At 46.8% G+C, this 27,431-nt stretch overlaps 1 protein-coding gene across 8 annotated transcripts in view; it reads right to left on the bottom strand.

The window, feature by feature from the left end:
- LOC139405494 (diacylglycerol kinase eta-like) overlaps positions 1-27,431 on the bottom strand; it is a 116,307-nt gene that overhangs the window by 55,661 nt on the left and 33,215 nt on the right. For all 8 annotated transcript variants that reach the window (XM_071147855.1, XM_071147858.1, XM_071147852.1 and 5 more), the window contains 2 exons: positions 10,507-10,611; positions 6,858-6,990 (listed from right to left, as the gene is read on the bottom strand). In XM_071147855.1, coding sequence (XP_071003956.1) covers positions 6,858-6,990; positions 10,507-10,611 — 238 coding nt within the window. The remainder of the gene's footprint in view (positions 1-6,857; positions 6,991-10,506; positions 10,612-27,431) is intronic.

Here is a 27,431-nt window from a genome sequence, read left to right as displayed (position 1 = left end):
TCCTTGAGATGTTTCTACAACTTGATTGGAGTCCACCTGTGGTAAATTCAATTGATTGTATATGATTTGGAAAGGCACACACCTGTCTATATAAAGGTTCACACAGTTGAAAGTGCATGTCAGAGCAAAAACCAAGCCATGAGGTCGACGGAATTGTCAGTAGAGCTCAGAGACAGGATTGTGTTGAGGCACAGATCTGGGGAAGGGTACCAAAAAAGTTTTGCAGAATTGAAGGTTCCCAAGAACACAGTGCCTCCATCATTCTTAGATGGAAGAAGTTTGGAACCACCAAGATTCTTCCTAGATCTGTCTGCCATGCCAAACTGAGCATTCGGGGAAGAAGGGCCTTGGTCAGGGAGGTGACCAAGAACCCAATGGTCACTCTGACAGAGCTCCAGAGTTCCTCTGTGAAGATGGGAGAACCATTGAAAAAGGACAACCATCTCTGCAGCACTCTACCAATCAGGCCTTTATGGTACAGTAGTCAGACAGAAGCCACTCCTCAGGAAAAGGCACATGACAGCCAGCTTGGAGTTTGCCAAAAGGACTGTCAAACATTGAGAAGAAATATTCTATGGTCTGATAAAATCAAGATTGAACTCTTCGGCCTAAATGCCAAGCGTCACGTATGGAGGAAATCTGGCATCATCCCTATGGTGAAGCATGGTGGTGGCAGCATCATGCTGTGGGGATGTTTTTCAGTAGCAGGGATTTGGAGACTAGTCAGAATCGAGGAAAAGATGAATGGAGCAAATTACAGAGAGATCCTTGACAAAAACCTGCTCCAGAATACTCAGGAATTCAGACTGGGGCGAAGGTTCACCGTCCAACAGAACAACGACCATAAGCACACAGCTAAGACAACGCAGGAGTGACTTCGGGACGGTGAATGTCTCTGAATGTCCTTGTGTGGCCCAGCCAGAGAGCGGACTTGAACCCGATCAAACATCTCTGGTGAGACCTGAAAATAGCCGTGCAGGGACGCTCCCCATCCAACCTGACAGATCTTGAGAGGATCTGCAGAGAAGAATGGGAGAAACTCCCCAAATAAAGGTGTGCCGAGCTTGTAGCGTCATTCCCAAGAAGACTAGAGGCTGTATACAAGAGTATGTGGACACCCCTTCAAATTAGTGGACTTGGCTATTTAAGCCACACACATTGCTGACAGGTGTCCAACATCGAGCACACAGCCATTCAATCTCCATAGACACACATCATCAGTAGCATGGCCTTACTGAAGAGCACAGCGACTTTGAACATGGCACCGTCATAGGATGCCACCTTTCCAACAAGTCAGTTCTTCAAATGTCTGCCCTGCTAGAGCTGCCCCGGTCAACTGTAAGTGCTGTTATTGTGAAGTGGAAATGTCTTGGAGCAACAATGGCTCAGCCGTGAAGTGGTAGGCCACACAAGCTCACAGAACTTGACCGCTGAGTGCTACAGCGCAGTGCTACAGTTCTACAGCACTCACTATCGAGTTGCAAACTGCCTCTGGAAACAAGAACTGTTCGTCGGGAGCTTCATGAAATGGGTTTCCATGGCCAAGCAGCCGCACACAAGCCTAAGAACACCATCTGCGATGCCAAGCGTTGGCTGGAGTGGTGTAAAGCTCGCCACCATTGGACTCTAGAGCAGTGGAAACGCATTCTCTGGAGTGATGAATCACGCTTCGCCATCTGGCAGTTCAATCGACAAATCTGGGTTTGGTGGATGCCACGACGACACTACCTGCCCCGATGCATAGTGCCAACGATTGGTGGAGGAGGAATAATGGTCTGGGGCTGTTTTTCATGGTTTGGTCAAGGCCCCTTAGTTCTTGTGAAGGGAACTCTTAAGGCTACAGCATACAGATCATTCTGTGCTTCCAACTTCTAGAGCGTTGGACTAGTAACCGAAAGGTTGCAAGATTGAATCCCCGAGCTGACAAGTTAAAAATCTGTCGTTCTGCCCCTGAACAAGGCAGTTAACCCACTGTTCCTAGGCCGTCATTGAAAACAAGAATTTGTTCATAACTGATTTGCCTAGTTAAATGAAGGTAAAATAAAAATGATCAATTTAAAGACAGATTGGCACATGGTCCAATGTCCCAAAAAGGAGACTAAAAGAGCCAAAGTAATGTTCATTACAAAAGCTTGATACTACTCAGAACCAGAGCCACATGAGTACTGCAACCTATGTATCTATCCAGTCATTCTTTATTGAAGCCACAACAATGTAATCAGAATTAATTAGAAGGAGCTAATGATCGATACCCTAGATGAAGCTAATTCAATATCTGGATCTTGAAGCCAGTTTAACTTCTGATTTTCATTCTTCCACTCTAATGAAGGACTGATTTAGACCTGGGACACCAAGTCGGTACAATTAATGATCCGATAAAAGAGCAGTACTCCAGACCAGACTTCCAGGATCAGATTTGAATACCCCTGCCCTAGACCCAAGACCGGATTTGGGAAACCAATGTGTTTTTTTTTGTAGTGGAAAACTTCTTGCAATTTGTCATACTATTCTACACATTGTGTAGATTCAAAGCTAATTTCCTATAATTCTACACATTTTGCCATGAGCAGAGAGAAAAATGCTCTCATCTCATGCTATTGTTCACATCTAATGCTAAGATAACATTTAACAGTTTTCAAGCTAATCTCCTGCTATTCTACATGTGTTCTATTGAGACTGAGAGAAATGTATATATTTTTATGGAAATTCTTCTTTCTTTCTTTCCGGCAATTCTACATATTTGCCATTGCTTATGACAGCCCCCCCCCCCCCCCCCCCAAAAAAAAAAGGAGGTTGGGGGCCCCGGGGTACAAAGGCCAACCCTTCTTCTGATCTGGAGAGCTACTGGGTGTATAGGCTTTGGTTTCAACACTACTCTCACTAGCTAATCAAGGTCCTGATGAGCAGCTGATTAAAATAGCAGATTCAGATGTCTGTTAGAGCAGTGCTGGAGTGAAAGTGTGCGGAAGAAGGAGGGTTGGCCCGTCCTGGTTCAGACAGTCAGGTTGCAGAGGAGACTGCAACAATGGGGGGTTGATATACTGCAGTAATGAGAGGTTGTGTCAGAGAAGGAGAGTTAGTTCTATTTTTCTCTCCTTCCCACCCTCTGTCAAGCTCTCTCTGGCTCTCTCGTTTTCTCCTCTCCATCGCTCTGCCTCTCTCCCACCCCTCTCTCTCGCTCTCTGTCTAGCTCTCTCTGCCTCTCTCTCTTGCTCTCTCTCCTCTCCATCGCTCTGCCTCTCTCCCACCCCTCTCTCTCGCTCTCTGTCTAGCTCTCTCTGCCTCTCTCTCTTGCTCTCTCTCCTCTCCATCTCTCTGCCTCTCTCCCACCCCTCTCTCTCGCTCTCTGTCTAGCTCTCTCTGCCTCTCTCTCTTGCTCTCTCTCCTCTCCATCGCTCTGCCTCTCTCCCACCCCTCTCTCTCGCTCTCTGTCTAGCTCTCTCTGCCTCTCTCTCTTGCTCTCTCTCCTCTCCATCGCTCTGCCTCTCTCCCACCCCTCTCTCTCGCTCTCTGTCTAGCTCTCTCTGCCTCTCTCTCTTGCTCTCTCTCCTCTCCATCTCTCTGCCTCTCTCCCACCCCTCTCTCTCGCTCTCTGTCTAGCTCTCTCTGCCTCTCTCTCTTGCTCTCTCTCCTCTCCATCGCTCTGCCTCTCTCCCACCCCTCTCTCTCGCTCTCTGTCTAGCTCTCTCTGCCTCTCTCTCTTGCTCTCTCTCCTCTCCATCTCTCTGCCTCTCTCCCACCCCTCTCTCTCGCTCTCTGTCTAGCTCTCTCTGCCTCTCCCACCCCTCTCTCTCGCTCTCTGTCTAGCTCTCTCTGCCTCTCTCTCTTGCTCTCTCTCCTCTCCATCTCTCTGCCTCTCTCCCACCCCTCTCTCTCGCTCTCTGTCTAGCTCTCTCTGCCTCTCTCTCTTGCTCTCTCTCCTCTCCATCTCTCTGCCTCTCTCCCACCCCTCTCTCTCGCTCTCTGTCTAGCTCTCTCTGCCTCTCCCACCCCTCTCTCTCGCTCTCTGTCTAGCTCTCTCTGCCTCTCTCTCTTGCTCTCTCTCCTCTCCATCTCTCTGCCTCTCCCACCCCTCTCTCTCTGCCTCTCTCACCCCTCTCTCTCTGCCTCTCTCACCCCTCTCTCTCTCTGCCTCTCTCACCCCTCTCTCTCTGTCTCTCTCACCCCTCTCTCTCTGCCTCTCTCACCCCTCTCTCTCTCTGCCTCTCTCACCCCTCTCTCTCTGCCTCTCTCACCCCTCTCTCTCTGCCTCTCTCACCCCTCTCTCTCTGCCTCTCTCACCCCTCTCTCTCTGCCTCTCTCATCCCTCTCTCTCTGCCTCTCTCACCCCTCTCTCTCTGCCTCTCCCACCCCTCTCTCTCTGCCTCTCTCACCCCTCTCTCTCTGCCTCTCTCACCCCTCTCTCTCTGCCTCTCCCACCCCTCTCTCTCTGCCTCTCTTACCCCTCTCTCTCTGCCTCTCTCACCCCTCTCTCTCTGCCTCTCTCATCCCTCTCTCTCTGCCTCTCCCACCCCTCTCTCTCTGCCTCTCTCACCCCTCTCTCTCTGCCTCTCTCACCCCTCTCTCTCTGCCTCTCTCACCCCTCTCTCTCTGCCTCTCTCACCCCTCTCTCTCTGCCTCTCCCACCCCTCTCTCTCTGCCTCTCTCACCCCTCTCTCTCTGCCTCTCTCACCCCTCTCTCTCTGCCTCTCTCACCCCTCTCTCTCTGCCTCTCTCACCCCTCTCTCTCTGCCTCTCTCACCTCTCTCTCTCTGCCTCTCTCACCCCTCTCTCTCTGCCTCTCTCACCCCTCTCTCACACACACACACTGCCTCTCAATATTACAACTATGTTTTTCCCCTAACAGTAACAGGGGCTCCCGAGTGGAGCAGCGGTCTAAGGCACTGCAGCTCAGTGCAAGAGGTGTCACTACAGCCCCTTGTTCAAATCCAGGCTGTATCACATCCGGCCGTGATTGGGAGTCCCATAGGTTGGCGCACAATTGTCACAGCATCGTTTGGTTGGGGTAGGCCGTCATTGTAAATAAAAATGTATTCTTTACTGGCTTGCCTAGTAAAATAAAAAATGACAGACGGTATATGATTTGTTCCAATGTTAAATCAACACTATATTAAAACTACAGGGACAGGTGTGGGAATGACGCAACTTGTCCACACCTCGGCTGTGAAGGAAGTGCAACCAACGTACCAATACTATTTATGCATCAGACAACCATAATGAACACCATCTGTATATTCCTGTCATGCTAATTAGCATAGCCTGTGTGTGTGTGTGTTTGTGTGTGTGTGTGTGTGTGTGTGTGTGTGTCTACCGTAGACATTGTGAGTCTAACGTTCCACATCATCTGGAACCATTAAGCATGAATTAACACACACACTCACACACCACACACACAGCCATAAAAGCCTTTGAAGAGCCTTCAAAGAGGAAGCCCTTCATTTTAGGGCAATTAATGGGTTATCATTAGCCTCTCACACTAGGCTAGCCAGCAGAGAGGACACTACACACTAGACTAGCCAGCAGAGAGGACACTACACACTAGACTAGCCAGCAGAGAGGACACTACACACTAGGCTAGCCAGCAGAGAGGACACTACACACTAGGCTAGCCAGCAGAGAGGACACTACACACTAGGCTAGCCAGCAGAGAGGACACTACACACTAGACTAGCCAGCAGAGAGGTCACGACATATCGTAAGCTCTTCTCAACCCACACCTCACTTCTCCAGACAATAGACCAATCGCCCATCATTCAGCTCCAGCACTGCCCTACTATTCTTAATCGATCCGAATTGAAATAATATCATAAAGTGGTATTGACTGCATAGTTAAATTGAACAGTCCCCAACCCAGCTCTACTCAGAGCTCATAGTCCTACTTCCTGGATGGGTTAGCCTGGTTGCGACCTTATACTTCACAGGGAGGAAATAGAAATAAGTAAGTCTGTCCTATTCCCCATCGTTCAGCCCTGTTAACACTATATCCCCCCTCCACCTCTCCAGGAATGATTCAAACTACCACGGCCCAGGAGGGACACACAGCACTAAGGAAACTACCAACGGCCCAGGAGGGACACACAGCACAAAGGAAACTACCACGGCCCAGGAGGGACACACAGCACAAAGGAAACCACCACAGCCCAGGAGGGACACACAGCACTAAGGAAACTACCACGGCCCAGGAGGGACACACAGCACAAAGGAAACCACCACAGCCCAGGAGGGACACACAGCACTAAGGAAACTACCACAGCCCAGGAGGGACACACAGCACAAAGGAAACTACCACGGCCCAGGAGGGACACACAGCACTAAGGAAACCACCACAGCCCAGGAGGGACACACAGCACTAAGGAAACCACCACAGCCCAGGAGGGACACACAGCACTAAGGAAACCACCACAGCCCAGGAGGGACACACAGCACTAAGGAAACCACCACAGCCCAGGAGGGACACACAGCACTAAGGAAACTACCACGGCCCAGGAGGGACACACAGCACTAAGGAAACTACCACGGCCCAGGAGGAACACACAGCACAAAGGAAACTACCACGGCCCAGGAGGGACACACAGCACTAAGGAAACCACCACAGCCCAGGAGGGACACACAGCACTAAGGAAACCACCACAGCCCAGGAAGGGCACACAGCACTAAGGAAACCACCACTGCCCAGGAAGGGCACACAGCACTAAGGAAACTACCACAGCCCAGGAGGGACACACAGCATTAAGGGAAAACAGAGAAGACAGCATCCTCTCATTAATGAGGAGACGGAGAGATAAATGAGGAGGAGAGGTGTTAGGAGAGATAAAACAGAGATGTGAGTGTGTGTGTGTGTGTGTGGTGTGTCTTACCTTCGCAGGACAGGCCGTGGGAGGTGACGCCAGAGAGGCTGTCCCTACAGACGTTACAGAAGGTGGGCCGTGCGTGGGAGCAGGCATACCAGTTGTGCATCCCTGAGAAATGTTCCACATTAAACTGTGCTGTCTGACAAACGAGAGGTTAAATCAGGTTGGCAACACCAGGATAGACAGTCAGGTACTTGATTTCAAACATTAGGTTCCGTTTTGCTCACATTAAGAAACACACACTGACCAAAGTAATATAAATAGATATATAGATAAAGTAATCGTAAAATTCCAAATAGACGAATTGGCACAAATGACCCGACCATTTTTAAGAGAAGGTGTGGCACAGATAACCGTCACTTTAAATAGATGAAAAGGTACATTATCCAATAATAATGTACACATAAGGTACATTATCCAATAATAATGTACACATAAGGTACATTATCCAAAGGCAATTCCACATCTAGTAAACATTGATTGCATGTTCACATTGTTTACTTAAACTGAGACACAGGTAAAGAAAACCTATATAAATTGTTAACATAAATTGCATTGCAGCGTTCACTATACAATGTTTTTGGACAGCTCAGTGGTGTTTTAGGTGAGCAACATAGAACCTATACACACACATGTTACACAAGCATTTGAAGAGATTACTTGACATTTTCTCACTTCTTTATAGAAGACTTTTACAACGTATAGGAGACAGATTTGACCATAAATCATATCATACCACACACACACGCACACGCACACACACACCTATGCACGCACACACACACACACATGCACTCACACACACGCACCTACGCATGCACGCACGCACACACACACACGCACACGCACACACGCACCTACGCATGCACGCACGCACACACACACACGCACGCACACACGCACACGCACTTACGCACGCACGCACACGCACCTACGCACACACACACCTACGCACGCACACACGCACACACACACATGCACGCACACACACGCACCTACGCACACACACGCACGCACACACACACCATCTATCCATCCCTATTAGAATGGGAACCTATGGCTCCAACATCTGAGTATAGTTTCCTGAACCTCTAGTTCTATCAATTCTATACTCTGTAGCTCAGCGGTGCATTGCAGTGGAGAGGAAAGAGGGCAGAGATGGAAACAATCTTATATCATCTGTCTTTCCCAAATGAAAGGCATTAATATGCAACGCTGGCACTGTACAATATACACTGTATCTGCCTGGAGACAAACGCTGCAGTCAACCAATATCAACAGTTATATCTGTTTCTGGTCACGGCAAAACACAACAAACGGCAATGCTGTTAAAAACATCCTGAGAAGATAATACAGGGATTATTATTATTCAGCATGAATATCTAACAGCCACTCTTATCTTCCTGTTGTAAAAAGATCATTGGGTTCGTTACAGAGTGATGTGGGGGACTATTTAGTGCCGAGCTCTGTTTCCTGGTGAGTTCTAAGACACCCAGAGAGTAAAACAGACACTAGCAGTTAAAAACCTGTAAAACCTTTCTGTTTAGACAACACCGCCTGGTGTTATGTTTGTGTGTGTGTGTGTGTGTGTGTGTGTGTGTGTGTGTGTGTGTGTGTGTGTGTGTGTGTGTGTGTGTGTGTGTGTGTGTGCGTGCGTGCATGTGTGACTGTGGGACTTCTCTGAGTGTGACACTGTGTGTGTGTGTATGCATGTGTGTATGTCTCCTGTGAGCTGGGCTTCCACGGCCACACTCAATGGGTGAAATAGATGTTCCAGTCCACTGCACGCTACAGAGCATGCAACCCACTGCTCACACTACACTACCCTGCTACTCACACTACACTACCCTGCTACTCAAAGTCTACTACCCTGCTACTCACACAACACTACCCTGCTACTCACACTACACTACCCTGCAACTCACACTACCCTACCCTGCTACTCACAGTCTACTACCCTGCTACTCACACTACACTACCCTGCTACTCACACTACACTACCCTGCTACTCACACAGCACTACCCTGCTACTCACACTACACTACCCTGCTACTCACACAACACTACCCTGCTACTCACACTACACTACCCTGCTACTCACACTACACTACCCTGCTACTCACAGTCTACTACCCTGCTACTCACACTACACTACCCTGCTACTCACACTACACTACCCTGCTACTCACACAACACTACCCTGCTACTCACACTACACTACCCTGCTACTCACAATACACTACCCTGCTACTCACACTACACTACCCTGCTACTCACACTACACTACCCTGCTACTCACACTACACTACCCTGCTACTCACACTACACTACCCTGATACTCACACTACACTATCCTGCTACTCACACTACACTACCCTGATACTCACACTACACTATCCTGATACTCACACTACACTATCCTGCTACTCACACTACACTACCCTGATACGCACACTACACTACCCTGATACTCACACTACACTATCCTGCTACTCACACTTCACTACCCTGCAACTCACACTACACTACCCTGATACTCACACTACACTATCCTGATACTCACACTACACTATCCTGCTACTCACACTACCCTGATACTCACACTACACTACCCTGCTACTCACACTACACTACCCTGCTACTCACACTACACTACCCTGCTACTCACACTACACTACCCTGATACTCACACTACACTATCCTGATACTCACACTACACTACCCTGATACTCACACTACACTACCCTGCTACTCACACTACACTACCCTGATACTCACACTACACTACCCTGCTACTCACACTACACTACCCTGCTACTCACACTACACTACCCTGATACTCACACTACACTACCCTGATACTCACACTACACTATCCTGATACTCACACTACACTATCCTGCTACTCACACTACCCCCTGCTACTCACACTACACTACCCTGATACTCACACTACACTACCCTGCTACTCACACTACACTACCCTGCTACTCACACTACACTACCCTGCTACTCACACTACACTACCCTGCTACTCACGCTACACTACCCTGATACTCACACTACACTATCCTGATACTCACACTACACTATCCTGCTACTCACACTACACTACCCTGCTACTCACACTACACTACCCTACTGCTCACACTACACTACCCTGCTACTGACACTACACTACCCTGCTGCTCACACACCTTCATCAGAAACAACAGAAACAGAAATATCTGCACTCTTAACTGACATAGTAAGACAATGATCAGATCAAAGATCTATTGTTTTCTGCAACACAATGCATACCACCTCTCTCCTTCCCCCTCTCTCCATGCCTTGTCTCTCCATACCACCTGTCCCCTTCTCCCTCTTCTCTCCTTCCCCCTCTCTCCATGCCTTGTCTCTCCATACCACCTGTCTCATTCTCCTTATTTTCTCCTTCCCCCTTTCTCCATGCCTCATCTCTCCATACCACCTGTCTCATTCTCCCTCTTCTCTCCTTCCCCCTCTCTCCATGCCTCTTCTCTCCTTCCCCCTCTCTCCATGCCTCCTGTCTCCATGTCTCCTCTCTCATTCTCTGCCTCTTTCTCTCTCACTCTCAAAAGCTCACACAGGCAGTGGATCTGTTGCTATAGAGAACAGAGAATGGATCTGGTCTTACCTCGTAATGCTCTCGGGACTGAACGGACTTCAGCGAGCTGATCCAGTCCTCCATCTCTTTCCTGTTTTCTGCGCAGAGGATGAGCCTGCGGAACGGAGTGATCACCTGGATTGATAGAGAGACAGAGAGGGAAAATGAGTGTACTGTCCTCTCCTCTGCCTGCTCTGCCTCTGAGCCGATGGGAGATCTGCTCTCCGCCTTTAAAAGAGAACGAGCCCCCTCCCTCCCTCGCTCTCTTTCTCAGCCCTCTCAAATATTTCCTCACTCTCTCCCTCATCACTTATTCACCCTCCCCTACCCACCCCTCTTCTCTCTCTCTCTCTCTCTCTTTCTTTCTGCCCCCTAACACTCCCTCTGTTTTGAGTATGATGTGAGGTGACAGGCTGAGCCTTGGTAAAGGCTGATAGCCCATCAACCCACTTCCTCCTCCTCTCTTCCTTCGCTCTGTCCCTCTCTCCGCGCTGAGGGAGGAAAGGACAGCCTCCCAGGGGACACACAGACAGAAAGAGACAACCCTTTAGACACACCGACAGAAAGACATAACAGACAGAAAGACATGAGACAGAAAGACATGAGACAGAAAGACATGAGACAGAAAGACATAACAGACAGAATGACATGAGACAGAAAGACATGAGACAGAAAGAAATGAGACAGAAAGACATGAGACAGAAAGACATGAGACAGAAAGACAAAACAGACAGAAAGACAAAACAGACAGAAAGACATGAGACAGAAAGACATGAGACAGAAAGACATGACTGACAGAAAGACATGAGACAGAAAGACATGAGACAGAAAGACAAAACAGACAGAAAGACATGAGACAGAAAGACATGAGACAGAAATACATGAGACAGAAAGACATGACAGACAGAAAGACATAACAGACAGAAAGACATGACAGACAGAAAGACATGAGACATAAAGATATGAGACAGAAAGACATGACAGACAGAAAGACATGAGACAGAAAGATATGAGACAGAAAGACATGAGACAGAAAGACAAAACAGACAGAAAGACATGAGACAGAAAGACATGAGACAGAAAGACAAAACAGACAGAAAGACATGAGATAGAAAGACATGAGACAGAAAGATATGAGACAGAAAGACATGAGACAGAAAGACATGAGACAGAAAGACAAAACAGACAGAAAGACAAAAGAGACAGAAAGACAAAACAGACAGAAAGACAAAACAGACAGAAAGACATGAGACAGAAAGACAAAACAGACCGAAAGACAAAACAGACAGAAAGACAAAACAGACAGAAAGACATGAGACAGAAAGACAAAACAGACAGAAAGACAAAACTGACAGAAAGACATGAGACAGAAAGACAAAACAGACAGAAAGACATGAGACAGAAAGACATGAGACAGAAAGACAAAACAGACAGAAAGACAAAACAGACAGAAAGACAAAACAGACAGAAAGACATGAGACAGAAAGACAAAACAGACAGAAAGACATGAGACAGAAATACATGAGACAGAAAGACATGAGACAGAAAGACATGAGACAGAAAGACAAAACAGACAGAAAGACAAAACAGACAGAAAGACATGAGACAGAAAGACAAAACAGACAGAAAGACATGAGACAGAAATACATGAGACAGAAAGACATGAGACAGAAAGACATGAGACAGAAAGACATGAGACAGAAAGACATGAGACAGAAAGACAAAACAGACAGAAAGACAAAACAGACAGAAATACATAACAGACAGAAAGACATGAGACAGAAAGACATGAGACAGAAAGACATGAGACAAAGACATAACAGACAGAAAGTCATAACAGACAGAACGACATGAGACAGAAAGACATGAGACAAAGACATAACAGACAGAAAGACATAACAGACAGAAAGACATGAGACAGAAAGACATGAGACAGAAAGACATGACAGACAGAAAGAGACAAAACCCTTTCAGCATTCATCACTTCTTCATTCTGGATTATTTCTCCTTACTCTTATTTTCTTACCTTCCTTTCATGTTTACCCCTCTGCCTTCTTTCTTTCTCTCTCTCTCTTTTCTCCTCTCTCCATATTTCCCTTCCCTCTCCTCCTCTCTTCATCCTTCACCACCCCCCTCCCCTTCTCCTCTCTGTTGTTTTCTCAGGTAGTTAGAGTGGGTGTTAACATGGCTGACATTGATTCAGCATGGGGACACTCAAGGCTGTGGGTACACACAGCAACACACAGGAACACCTCCTAACAAAGCACACACACCAATTTAAATCCATTTTTCACACCCCTCCCTCCCTGTGCTTCTCATCGCTCCCTCCCTGTTCCACCCCTCCCTCCCTGTGCTTCTCATCGCTCCCTCCCTGTTCCACCCCTCCTTCCCTGTGCTTCTCATCACTCCCTCCCTGTTCCACCCCTCCTTCCCTGTGCTTCTCATCACTCCCTCCCTGTTCCACCCCTCCTTCCCTGTGCTTCTCATCACTCCCTCCCTGTTCTACCAATCCCTCTTTCCCAGTGCTTCTCATCGCTCCCTCCCTGTTCCACCCCTCCTTCCCTGTGCTTCTCATCGCTCCCTCCCTGTTCTACCAATCCCTCCTTCCCAGTGCCCTCTCATCGCTCCCTCCCTGTTCCACCCCTCCTTCCCTGTGCTTCTCATCGCTCCCTCCCTGTTCCACCCCTCGTTCCCTGTGCTTCTCATCACTCACTCCCTGTTCCACCCCTCGTTCCCTGTGCTTCTCATCGCTCCCTCCCTGTTCCACCCCTCCTTCCCTGTGCTTCTCATCGCTCCCTCCCTGTTTTACCAATCCCTCCTTCCCAGTGCTTCTCATCGCGCCCTCCCTGTTCCACCCCTCCTTCCCTGTGCTTCTCATCGCTCCCTCCCTGTTCCACCCCTCCCTCCCTGTGCTTCTCATCACTCACTCCCTGTTCCACCTCTCCTTCCCTGTGCTTCTCATCACTCCGTCCCTGTTTCACTCCTCCTTCCCTGTGCTTCTCATCGCTCCCTCCCTGTTTTACCAATCCCTCCTTCCCAGTGCTTCTCATCGCTCCCTCCCTGTTCCACCCCTCCTTCCCTGTGCTTCTCATCGCTCCCTCCCTGTTCCACCCCTCCCTCCCTGTGCTTCTCATCACTCACTCCCTGTTCCACCCCTCCCTCCCTGTGCTTCTCATCACTCTCTCCCTGTTCCAACCCTCCCTTCCATGTCAGCAGCTGTGTACAGGTCTGTCTGCCCTGTGGACCAGCAGCACATGAGGCTCTGAGCCTATTACCCGCTGTGGAAACATAGCCATTAGCTCACAGACAGCAGCCAGATACACACACGGCAGTGTGTGTGTGTGTGTGTGTGTGTGTGTGTGAATGCAGCATACGACACACACTCATATCACTGTATGAAGCAGATAAACCCCATCTGTTCAAACACAGTCTCCCACACACTATTGTACTGGTGCTGAATTTTCTGTATGAAGTCTACAGTAGCACCATTATCATATAATAAAGACTACCACTGATGCCGTTTGTCAGCCATATTGTCTTCTCCATTAGGATACATGGACAGATGCAGCTTCACTCGTTCAGTGCAGATGAAATCTCTTTTTGATGTGTTGTGACCAACGTGTTGTCGTAGATTTTGGGGGGGGGGATTCGTATCATTTGATTTACACAACATGCCTACCACTTTGAAGATGCAAAATATTTGTTATTGTGAAACAAACAAGATATAAGAACTTGAGCGTGCATAACTATTCGTCTCCTCCAAGTCAATACTTTGTAGAGCCATCTTTTGCAGCAATTACAGTTGCAAGTCTCTTGGGGTAAGTCTCTATAAGCTTGGCACATCTAGCCACTGGGATTTTGCCCATTCTTCAATGCAAAACTGCTCCAGCTCCTTCAAGTTGGATGGGTTCCACTGGTGTACAGCAATCTTTAAGTCATACCACAGATTCTCAATTGGATTGAGGTCTGGGCTTTGACTAGGCCATTCCGAGACATTTAATGTTTCCCCTTAAACCACTTGAGTGTTGCTTTAGCAGTATGCTTAGGGTCATTGTCCAGCTGGAAGGTGATCCTCCATCCCAGTCTCAAATTTCTGGAAGACTGAAACAGGTTTTCCTCAAGAATTTCCCATCATTACTTCAATTCTGACCAGTTTCCCAGTCCCTGCCGATGAAAAGCATCTCCACAGCATGATGCTGCCAACACCATGTTTCACCGTGGGGATGGTGTTCTTGGGGTGATGAGACGTCTTGGGTTTGCACCAGATATGGCGTTTTCCTTGATGGCCAAAAAGCTCAATTTTAGTCTCATCTGACCAGAGTACCTTCTTCCATATGTTTGGGGAGTCTTCCACATGTCTTTTGGCAAAAACCAAACATGATTACTTATTTTTTTCTGGCCACTCTTCTGTAAATCCCAGCTCTGTGGAGTGTACAGCTTAAAGTGGTCCTATGGACAGATACTCCAATCTCCTTTTTGGAGCATTGCAACTCCTTCAGGGTTATGGTTTGGTCTCTTTGTTGCCTCTCTGATTAATGCCCCCCTTGCCTGGTCTGTGAGTTTTTGTGGGAGGCCCTCTCTTGGCAGGTTTGTTGTGATGTCATATTCTTTCAGTTGTTTTGATAATGGATTTAATGGTGCTCCGTGGGATATTCCAAGTTTCTAATATATTTTTATAACCCAACCCTGATCTGTACTTCTCCACAACATTGTCCCTGACCGGTTTGGAGAGCTCCTTGGTCTTCATAGTGCCGCTTGCTTGGTGGTGTTGCAGACTCTTGGGCATTTCAGAACAGGTGTATATATACTGAGATCATGTGACAGATCGCGTGACACTTAGATTACACACAGGTGGACTTTATTTAACTAATTATGTGACTTCTGTAATTGGTTGCACCAGATCATATTTAAGGGCTTCATAGCAAAGGGGGTGATTTCATATGGACGCATGACTTTTCCTTTTTTATTTTGTATAATCTTTTGAAACAAGTAATTTTTTACATTTCACTTCACCAATTGGGAATATTTTGGTATGTCCATTACATGAAGTCCAAATGAAAATCAATTTAAATAACAGGTTATAATGGAACAAAATAGGAAAAATGCCAAGGGAGGTGAATACTTTTGCAAGGCACTGTACAGAGACCCTCTGCATGTCTGATAGATAAAACACACCTGCGCACATCATAACGTCATTGCCCACTCTCTCTCTCTCTGTGTGTGTGTGTGTGTGTGTGTGTGTGTGTGTGTGTGTGTGTGTGTCACGCCCCTCTATTTGGTTTGGTCAGGGTGTAATTTTGGGGTGGGTATTCTATGTTCTATTATTTGTATTTCTATGTTTTGGCCGGGTAGGGTTCTCAATCAGGGACAGCTGTCTATCGTTGTCTCTGATTGAGAACCATACTTAGGTAGCCCTTTCCCACCTGTCTTTGTGGGAGGTTGACTTTGTTTATGGCACATAGCCTTAAGCTTCACGGTTTGTTTTGTAGTGTTTATTGTTTTGTTCGGAATAAAATAATATATACGCTCACCATACTGCACCTTGGTCCAGTTCTTTCAACGACAGTGTGTGTGTGTGTGTCAGATTTTTTTATCTGATTATGGCCCAAACAAAAAGGAGACACCCATCCATTTCCCCTCCTCTGCCCCCTCACCCTCTACCACCTTCTACCTCGCCCTGCTCCATGTCTCCATGTCTAAGGCTGCGTTTACACAGGCAGCCCAATTCTAACCTTTTTTCCCCCACTAATTGGTCTTTTGACCAATCAGATCAGTTCCTTTTCCAATAAATAGGAAATATATACGAATTTGGCAGCCTGTGTGAACACAGTCGAATAGCTAATCATATTAGTATCCATCCTCTCCCTCGCTATGAAACTCAAGACAACTCCCAAACCATCCTAAGGAAAAAAACATTTAAAATGCACCACAACAACACAGCACAAGCCAGCCTCAGAGCAGGATGGCCAGCCTCAGAGCAGGATGGCCAGCCCCAGAGCAGGATAGCCAGCACCCAAGACCTTTGAAACTGAGTAGTGTATTATACATTATACAATAATGTACAGTATTATCCATGATCATACAATATTATTTGTTTCACGTTTATTTGTCAGGGACGATGTACACATGTTATACAATCTACCTTATATAGATGGACAACTAATTTTCCTCTCCAGTCCCCATAACAGTGTACATATTATTATTCATTATATTAGCCTAAGTGATTACTAAAGCTGGCAGTAGAGGGTTAGAGTCTCAATGTTTAATCAGTAACTGTATTCCCTTGCTACGATTGCGTGTGTCCTTCCCGCTCGAGTCGAACCCCTTAGCTACAAATCACCTTGCTAAGGCTACAGTGACCTGATGCTGCAGGGTTACATGGTGTGTGTGTGTGTGTGTGTGCGTGCGTGTGTGCGTGCGTGCGTGCGGCTTCTGTCATCCATGATCCTACAGCGAGAACAACACTCCTCCGTATCAGACAGATGCAGCTACGGTAGCACTAGACCGGCCTGAGGCTGCACGGGGAAACTCAATGTTCTGGACTCTGCTGACCACTCTGTCTCCCATTCCATGTAACAGAATGCTGCCATGGGCGATGACATCCTCCCCTTTAATGTTAAATCGAGGTTACAGGTTCTACCAACAAAATATAATCTAACAATTTGGTACCTGGCATACCATGACACATTTTGTATTTTACATTAGTCAAATATAACATGTCTGTTACACATGTTGTGAAAGATTTCTGTTCATACAATGACATGTACTTACTGCCTTTTCGACCTGCTAGCTAGCCAGCAACATACCACCCTGCATCCCACTGCTGGCTTGCCTTTGAAGCTAAGCAGGGTTGATCCTGGTCAGTCCCTGAATGGGTGATCAGACACTGCTGGCTAATGGTGTTGAAAGGCCAGTAAGAGGCATTCTTTCCTGGCTAAATTTCCAATCTGGTCAACTAATCATCCCTAGCTTCCAATTGGCTCATTCATCCCTTCTCTCCTGTAACTATTCACCAGGTTATTGCTGTGAATGTGTTCTCAGTTTAACTTACCTGGTTAAAGGTAAGGTGAGACAGGTAGTCTCACAAACCACAAACAGTATTGAGGAATTTGGTTTGATGATGATGAATTTTCCTGTGTACCAAATACACTAGAGGGAGGTGTTCATTTGACTGTTACATGGAGCTGACAAGCTTCTCAAACACTGGCTGCTTGGACAGCTTCGGATATAAACTCAGCAAAAAAAGAACCGTCCCTTTTTCAGGACCCTGTCTTTCAAAGATAATTCGTAAAAATCCAAATAACTTCACAGATCCTCATTGTAAAGGGTTTAAAACCTTTCCCATGCTTGTTCAATGAACCTTAAACAATTAATTAATATACACCTGTAGAACGGTCGTTAAGACACTAACAGCTTACAGACGGTAGAGGCCTTTCTACTCACTCTGAAAAACAACAAAAGAAAGATGCTCAGGGTCCCTGCTCATCTGTGTGAATGTGCTTTAGGCATGCTGCAAGGAGGCATGAGGAATGCAGATGTGGCCAGGTCAATAAATTGCAACGTCTGTACTGTGACAGACCTAAGACAGAGCTACAGGGAGACAGGACGGACAGCTGATCGTCCTCGCATTGGCAGACCACGTGTAACAACACCTGCACAGGATCGGTACATCCGAACATCAAACCTGCGGGACAGGTACAGGATGACAACAACAACTGCCAGAGTTATACCAGGAAGGCCTGTTTGTCACGACTTCCAACGAAGGTGGCTCCTCTCCCTGTTCGGGCGGCGCTCGGTGGTCGTCGTCGCCGGCCTACTAGAAGGTGGCTCCTCTCCCTGTTCGGGCGGTGCTCGGTGGTCGTCGTCGCCGGCCTACTAGAAGGTGGCTCCTCTCCCTGTTCGGGCGGTGCTCGGTGGTCGTCGTCGCCGGCCTACTAGAAGGTGGCTACTCTCCCTGTTCGGGCGGTGCTCGGTGGTCGTCGTCGCCGGCCTACTAGAAGGTGGCTCCTCTCCCTGTTCGGGCGGTGCTCGGTGGTTGTCGTCGCCGGTCAACTAGAAGGTGGCTCCTCTCCCTGTTCGGGCGGTGCTCGGTGGTCGTCGTCGCCGGCCTACTAGAAGGTGGCTCCTCTCCCTGTTCGGGCGGTGCTCGGTGGTCGTCGTCGCCGGCCTACTAGAAGGTGGCTCCTCTCCCTGTTCGGGCGGTGCTCGGTGGTCGTCGTCGCCGGTCTACTAGAAGGTGGCTCCTCTCCCTGTTCGGGCGGTGCCCGGTGGTCGTCGTCGCCGGCCTACTAGAAGGTGGCTCCTCTCCCTGTTCGGGCGGTGCTCGGTGGTCGTCGTCGCCGGTCTACTAGAAGGTGGCTCCTCTCCCTGTTCGGGCGGTGCTCGGTGGTCGTCGTCGCCGGTCTACTAGAAGGTGGCTCCTCTCCCTGTTCGGGCGGTGCTCGGTGGTCGTCGTCGCCGGTCTACTAGAAGGTGGCTCCTCTCCCTGTTCGAGCGGTGCTGGGTGGTCGTCGTCGCCGGTCTACTAGAAGGTGGCTCCTCTCCCTGTTCGGGCGGTGCTCGGTGGTCGTCGTCGCCGGTCTACTAGCTGCCACCGATCCCTTTTCCTTTTCTTTTGGTTAAGTCTGTTTTGTGTCTCATCTGGTTTCACTTTGGTTAATTAGGGGGGGGATTTAATTTGACACTTCCTTTGGGGTTTTGTGCAGGATTATTTTCGTTGAACTGTCAGTGAGGTTGGGGTGCGTTTTATTTTGCTCTTGTTCTTTGGAACTCAGTTCTCCTGCGCCTGACTCCGCACCCACATCTCATTGGGAAGATCTGACACTGTTGAAGACAGGTCCTCACCAAAAATCACCGGCAACAATGTTTCCTATGGGCACAAACCCACCGTTGCTGGACCAGACAGGACTGGTAAAAAGTGCTCTTCACTGACGAGTCGCGGTTTTGTCTCACCAGGAGTGATGGTCGGATTTACGTTTATAATCCAAGGAATAAGCGATACACCGAGGCCTGTACTCTGAAGTGGGATCGATTTGGAGATGGAGGGTCCGTCATGCTCTGGGGCGGCGTGTCACAGCATCATTGGACTGAGCTTGTTGTCATTGCTGGCAATATCAATGCTGTGTGTTACAGGGAAGACATCCGCCTCCCTCATGTGATACCCTTCCTGCAGGCTCATCAGGGACATGACCCTCCAGCATGACAATACCACCAGCCATACTGCTCGTTCTGTGCGTGATTTCCTGCAAGACAAGAATGTCAGTGTTCTGCCATGGCCAGTGAAGAGCCCGGATCTCAATCCCATTGAGCACGCCTGGGACCTGTTGGATTGGAGGGTGAGGGCTAGGGCCATTCCCCCCAGAAATGTCCGGGAACTTGCAAGTGCCTTGGTGGAAGAGTGGGGTAACATCTCACTGCAAGAACTGGCAAATCTGGTGCAGTCCATGAGGAGGAGATGCACTGCAGTACTTAATGCAGCTGGTGGCCACACCATATACTGACTGTTACTTTTGATTTTGACCCCCTATTAGTTCAGGGACACATTATTCTATTTCTGTTAGTGACATGTCTGTGGAACTTGTTCAGTTTATCTCAGATGTTGAATCTTGTTTTGTTCATACAAATATTTTAAGTTAAGTTTGAATATTTAAGTTTGTTAAGTTTTCTGAAAGTCAACGCAGTTGACAGTGAGAGGGCGTTTCTTTTTTTGCTGAGTTTAGGTGCAAGTTAGTAGCTCTTGTGACGACCCTCCCCACTCTTTCTGCTGAATTCTTTGCTCTTGTTTTTCTTAATAGGATGTCGGTGGGCGGAGCCAGGAGGGTAGTCAGTGGAATGGGACACACCTGGGCTCGGGTGTGTCCTGGGATAAATACATCTTTCCCCAGTGCATCAAAGAGACTCTCTCCATGTCATCACACTGTTGTTTTTGGTTGTGGCAATTTGAGGCTTTGTTTTGTGTTAATTTGTTTTGGCACCTCTCAACACCATCTATGAACACATCCACGCACTTACACAACTGACTACACACACACCATTGTACTTGTATATAGTTTACTTTGTTTAATAAATGTTTTATCTCCGTGTTGTCTTCCTCTATGTTATGGGCCATGAGACGGTTTGTGACAAGTGGGGTCTCATCTGGATCATAAGGTTGATTCCTAGAAATTTTGGTGTATGATGGTTTAGTGCTAATTGGGATGCGCTTTAGTTGGCATTCACTCCCTTGTCTTAAAAGTGTTAGGTATTGTGCCTTCGAGATGTATCTGTGATTTTTGGTTGTCTGGTGATGTCATCAAGCAGGTGCGTTGCCTGGAAAATTGTGGCAGTAGGCCTAATTCTAGTGGTAAGATAACTAGTAAGTGTATTTTGTTTGGGAGAAAATGTGGAGTTCGTGTTAAACTCTGTAGGTGTTTTTTTTTTGGTACAGCTTTATTGAGTTGACTTTTTTGGTAGGACCAGGGTTGTTTGCCTTTGTTTGTTTGGTAAACTTGCCACTGCTATTGATAGTTGGTTGTGTGCTGTGTTTGAGAGTGTAACATTGGTTAGTTTCTTGCTCTCCTCGCTGTTGGGACATGGGTTCGAGGAGGTGAGTACAATCGACTGTGTACCTCAGTGGGAGATTTGGTAATGTTATTGCCATTTGCTACCCTGAGATACAGCCTTTCTTTTCCCTTGTTAGGCTTACTGATGTGTTCCACTTTAATGTTGCAGTGTGTTTTGACTGGTAAAGCGCATATTCAGCTCTTGGTGTAGTTGACAGTGTCAGTTATGAGAAGGTTAAAATGGCTGTGTTGTAGGTTTATGATTTATGGTTCCTGAGGCTTACCGCCAACGATTTAGAACTTTAGAAAGGGCTGACCAACAGACTCATGTTGAGTCTGCGTGAGAGTTCTCTTCACAGTTTAATCGCTGGGGTTCCACCTCTGCGGTTATGACTTTCCAGGGGCTATGTGATCTGATTATGCTAGAGCAATTTAAGGGCACAATCTCTGATCGAATAGCCACGTACATTAACGAACGCAAAGTGAAGACGGTCTCTGTCTCTGTGGTTTTGGTGGACGAGTATGTTTTGACTCAAAAAAGTGGCTTTGGAGATCCCTGCATTCGGAGTGAGTGGGGGCATTTGGAGAGATTTGTGCCTCGCCTACCGAGACACTCTGGTTCACGGGCAGAGCTTCATTCATCTAGGGTTGAGCCTGGCTCCCGTGGTAAAGCTGACCTCAGTCAAGAGTGTCACTACTGTCAGGGTACCGATCATAAACTAATGTCCTGTTCTCAGAGCTAAGGGTAAATTCAGTACTTGCGCTAACGTTGAAACCTAAGCCTACAGCGTAAGCAGCGCCTGTCCAACATCAGTTCACACCTGTCACACTGTCTCATGCCCAGGTGCATCTGAAAGTCCCAATTAAACCAGATTATTTACCTTTCATTACGGAGGTTTTTGTTTCTCTTTTAGGAAGTAACGACCCAGTGCCTGTGATGATCCTGAGGGATAAAGGTGCCCCTGAGTCATTTGTGTTAGTCTGTGTTAGCCTTCTCTGCTGAGACTGATTCTGGGAATAGCGTTCTAATTAGGGGAATTGGTTTGAACTCTCTGTCAGTTCCATTGTATAAACTGATGTTGTATTAAGAACTGGTGAAAGGCGAGGTTGTGTTGGGGGTGCATCCATCGTTGCCTATCGAAGGTTTCGACGTTATCCTTGGGAATAACTTCGCTGGTGAGCAAGTATGGCCTGTCTTGTCACCATCTCTAGTGGTTTCCACTAAGCCGTCATTTGTAGGGATTCCCAATGAGAACACGCAGCGTTTCCCCAGAGGTGTTCTCTGCATGAGCAGTGACGCGTTCCTTGAGCCGTGGCAACCTGGACCTGCGCCTGCTAACGATGTTACAAAGAAATCTGTCACTACTCTCCATTATCTGTGCCCAACTTCGATTTAATCAAGGATCAACGGGCTGACACTCATTAGAAGAGTTGCGTAACCAAATTGTACCTGTGGAACAGTTGGGAGACGTCGTCCATGGTTATTTTCTCCAGGATGTTGTCTTGATGAAAAAGTGGGGGCCTCATAGTTGTTTTGTGGGGGAGGCTATTAATCAGGTTGTTGTACCAGTTCAGATTTGTGAGTTGGCGTTAACTTTCCACAACGATGTTGCTGGACATCTGGGTGTGAAAACCTACAATCGCATACTGACATTTATTTTGGCCTAGGTTAAAGAGGGATGTTATTAATAGTTTCATCAACCTGTCACACCAGTAAATTAACAGGTCAACTGAATCAAGCTATTAAGCCGTTACCACTTTCCTATTCCAGTAGTCAGGCAGCCTTTTAACTATCTGATGGTTGAATGTGTTGGCCCTCTGCCTCGCTCTAAGAATGGTAGTAGTTATCTGTTCACTGTGATGTGTCAGACCACTAGGTCTGTCTATCACAACTAAGTCTGTGCTAAAAGCTTTTACTCAGTTTCTCGCTGTTTTGAATCCCTAAGGTTAGTCAGAGTGACCAGTGATCTAATGTCACCTCTAATCTGTTTGGTTAGGTTCTCCAACAGGTCCATATTAACACAATTTGGCTAGTGCCTATCACGCGCAGAGTCAAGGACCGCTGGGACATTTCCTTCTAACACTTAAGTCTTTGTTGAGAGCTTATTGTTCGGAGATGGATTGGGAGGAGGGGTTGCCATGGTTACTGTTAGCCACCAGGGAGTTTTCACAGGAGAGCACAGGTTTCAGTCTAAATTAATTAGTGTTTGGACATAGTGTGTGTGTGTGGGCTTCTAGCGGTGCTCCAGGATGACTGGAAGTCTCCCAAGCCACCCTGTTATCTTATGTGTGTGATTTCCGGCGAAGCCTGAATGCCGCTGGCGAGATGGCTAAAGAGAAGCTATCGTCTTCACCAAGGAGGAATATTTGATCGCCGAGCTGAGCCTCGTCACTTTAGTTCAGGTGACCAGGTTCTTGCTGTGCTGCCAATAGTTGGTTCTCCTTTTTAAGCCAAATTTCAAGGTCCATATACGGTTGTGCGCCAGTGCACTGAGCAAAACAATCTAGTTGCCACTCCGGAACGGAGGAAAGCACACCAACTGTGCCATGTCAATCTGCTACAACCCTATTACGCACGTTCCTCTGGGACCGGAGACCGTATGTCTGCATGGTGAGGAGGACGTCTCTGGTCCCGACGATTGCATACTGCAGGGTAGATTGAAAAATTCATAGTCACTGGATGTTTTGGATAGCCTTCTCGATCATCTACCTGCTGATAGGTGAGACGAGTTAGTTGGTCTGATTCAGAGTTTTCCAGATTTGTTTTCTGATATACAGTTGTATGAAAAAGTTTGGGCACCACTGACAATTTCCATCATTTCTATTTATAAATAATTGGGTGTTTGGATCAGCAATTTAATTTTGATCTATCAAATAACTGATGGACACAGTAATATTTCAGTAGTGAAATTAGGTTTATTGGATTAACAGAAAATGTGCAATATGCGTCAAAACAAAATTAGACAGGTGCATAAATTTGGGCACCCCAATAGAAAAATCACATCAATATTTAGTAGAGCCTCCTTTTGCTAAAACAACAGCCTCTAGACGCTTCCCATAGCCTCTAATGAGTGTCTGGATTCTGGATGAAGGTATTTTGGACCATTCATCCTTACAAAACATCTCCAGTTCAATTAGGTTTGATTGTTGCCGAGCATGGACATCCCGCTTCAAATCATCCCACAGATTCTCAATGATATTCAGGTCTGGCGACTGGGATGGCCATTCCAGAACATTGTACTTGTTCCTCTGCATAAATGCCCGGGTAGATTTTGAGCAGTGTTTTGGGTCGTTGTCTTGTTGAAAAATCCAGCCCCGGCGTAACTTTGTGACTGATTGTTCAACATTATTCCCAAGAATCTGCTGATATTGAGTGGAATCCATGCAACCCTCAACTTGAACAAGACTCCCAGTACCGCCACTGGCCACACAGCCCCACAGCATGATGGAACCCCCGCCAAACTTTACTGTGGGTAGCAAGTGTTTTTCTTGGAACGCTGTGTTCTTTTGCCACCATGCATAACGTCCCTTGTTATGACCAAATAACTCAATCTTTGTTTCATCAGTCCACAGCACCTTATTCCAAAATGAAGCTGGCTTGTCCAAATGTGCGTTTGCACACCTCAAGAGACTCTGTTTGTGGCGTGTGTGCAGAAAAGGCTTCTTCCGCATCCCTCTCCCATACAGCTTCTCCTTGTGCGAAGTGCGCTGAATTGTTGAACGATGCACAGTGACACCATCTGCAGCAAGATGATGTTATAGGTCTTTGGAGGTGGTCTGTGGGCTGTTTTTGACCGTTCTCACCATCCTTCACCTTTGCCTCTCTGATATTTGACTTGGCCTGCCACTTCTGGCCTTAACAAGAACTGTGCCTGTGGTCTTCCATTTCCTCACTATGTTCCTCACAGTGGACACTGACAGCTTAAATCGCTGCGATAGCTTTTTGTAGCCTTCCTCTAAACCATAATGTTGAACAATCTTTGTGTTCAGGTCATTTGAGAGTTGTTTTGAGGCCCCCATGTTGCCACTCTTCAGATGAGAATCAAAGAGAACAACAACTTGCAATTGGCCACCTTAAATACCTTTTCTCATGATTGGATGCACTTGTCTATGAAGTTCCAGGCTTAATGAGCTCACCAAACCAATTGTGTGTTCCAATTAATCAGTGCTAAGTAGTTACAGGTATTCAAATCAACAGAATGACAAGGGTGCCCACATTTTTGCATAGCCTATTTTTCACACCTGATTTAATTTCATACAACTTAATATTGCTACACTAAAAATCTTTGTCTGGACAATACCCCAGTACTCTGATTTTATTAGAAAATGAATGGCATGCCACTGTGATCATTTTCTGTGAAGACAGAGTAAATTATTATGCAGCTTCAGAGGGGTGCCCAAACTCTTTCATACGACTGTACCTCCACGTATAAACTTAACAGAACACAATATTGACTTTGGGGATGCAGACCCCATCCATTAGCGGTTCAATAGAGTTTCTTGAGAGAAACTTTAGTCCTATTGATTGGTGTAACCCGTTTCTCATATGCGTTGTCACTGAGTGTATGCATGTTGTCCGCGTGACCGGCCACTGTTTCTTTTTGTGTATTTTCTATGATCCTGTTCTGTCGCTCCTGTCATCTGTTTCCTGTTGTCCTTGTTTTTTTCTTTCCTCTTGAAGGTTGCTTCCTGTGCGCAAAGGTTGCGGAGGTCTGGGGAGGACGAGTTTGGCTGGGGCCGTGGAGTACCGTTAACAAGGGCAGTATTTTGTTTGTGTTTATGTATGTTTGGTTGGTGTTGTGTCTCGGGGTCCTTGGTGGTCCCTGGATATGGGGTGACCCTCCCACTCTGTCTGCCTTGTTCTTTCTCTTTGTTTTCCTTAACATATTAAGGCTCTGTGGGTGGAGCCAGGGAGGGTCGTCAGCAGAATGGGACGTACCTGGGCTCGGATATGTCCCGGGGATAAATACACCTTTCCCTCGTACATCGACGCGACTCTCTCCACGCAGTCACACTGTTGTTTTTGTTTGTGGCAATTTTAGGCTTTTTTTGTGGTCATTTGTTTTGGCACCTCTCAACACCCTCATTATCACCATCTATGAACACATCCTCTCACTTACACTACTGACTACACATACCATTGTTACTACCGGCTACGAGCCGGTTCATAGCACGCTGATATTTTTCTCGGCCACATAAATAGGCTTAAATACTAAAGCAAAGCAATTGGCTAGGTACTGCTCTGTTTCAGCTGTTATGGGCAGTTTTTAACTCTATCAAATAATTTCTGGGCAACAATTAAGTATCTTACTGTGATTGTTTTCAATTCAAATGGTCAAAAATTAAACAAATAGCTTGTAACCAGGCAGTCTAAAACTCCATCCCACCAAAACAAGCTAGAATTTCACAAGAGCCCTTATTTTCAAACCGCTCTTACACTGAAAGGGAAGTATCATAATCTTCACAATTTCACAGTATTATTCTAACATCATAGTGTGGAAATATATATAAACTCAGGAAATCAGGTTTTTGAATGCACTGGGCCTTTAAGTGTCCATGCAGTCAAAGGCATTTTACATTTTTTGAATCCTTCTTGAATGTAATGTGATTTGTGGATTCAAATATTTATATATTGTGTGTGGGGGGGGGGGGGGGGGGTGTAAAGGATGGTTGCTGAGGGAAACTGGACTGTGTTTGGAAACTCTCCAGTCCCCTGATGAGCCTCCTCGGGTCAAAGGGCAGATGGGGAGTGATTAGGTTGGGGAGTCTATGTCCTTCTGTGTTTGTGTGTGTCTAATTTATAATCATATCAATTCATTTACCATGTTTGATCATTTCAATAAATATGCTTTCTTCTGCTAGAGTGGACAGGGTAGCCTAGTGGTTAGATCGTTGGGCTAGTAACCGAAAGGTTGCAAAAGCTTGCAAGTTCGAATCTCCGAGCTGACAAAGTACAAATCTGTTGTTCTGCCCCTGAACAGGCAGTTAACCCACTGTTCCTAGGCCGTCATTGAAAATAAGATTTTGTTCTTAACTGACTTGCCTAGTTAAAGGTAAAAAAATAACCCCAAAGTTATCTCTGCTGCACTTTATCTAGAAAATCACATCTAGATTGGATTTTCATTGCTTGAACACGTTAACAAGAGTCATACAGTATATAACCTAACATTCAGCTTCTATAATGAGGGGCTTACACTGCTATCATCTATCTAAATGAGTTTTCAATTGCCTGGAGCTGAGATCACAGCATTATGGATTTGATTAACTGAATTGAATATCAAGGTGTTACCATATTCTATTCAGTAAGATGCAGATAAGATTACCACTCGCAGAAAAGCACGAACAGGACCAAACATGCTGCTCACACATACACAGACACACACAGGAAGACACATCCGGTCATTGTGCATGTGT

The sequence above is a fragment of the Oncorhynchus clarkii genome, chromosome 3 (genome assembly GCF_045791955.1).
Source record: "Oncorhynchus clarkii lewisi isolate Uvic-CL-2024 chromosome 3, UVic_Ocla_1.0, whole genome shotgun sequence".
Taxonomy (NCBI): Eukaryota; Metazoa; Chordata; class Actinopteri; order Salmoniformes; family Salmonidae; genus Oncorhynchus; species Oncorhynchus clarkii.
The sequence above is the reverse complement of the archived record's forward strand: the minus strand, read 5'-3'. Positions and strand labels throughout refer to the sequence as shown.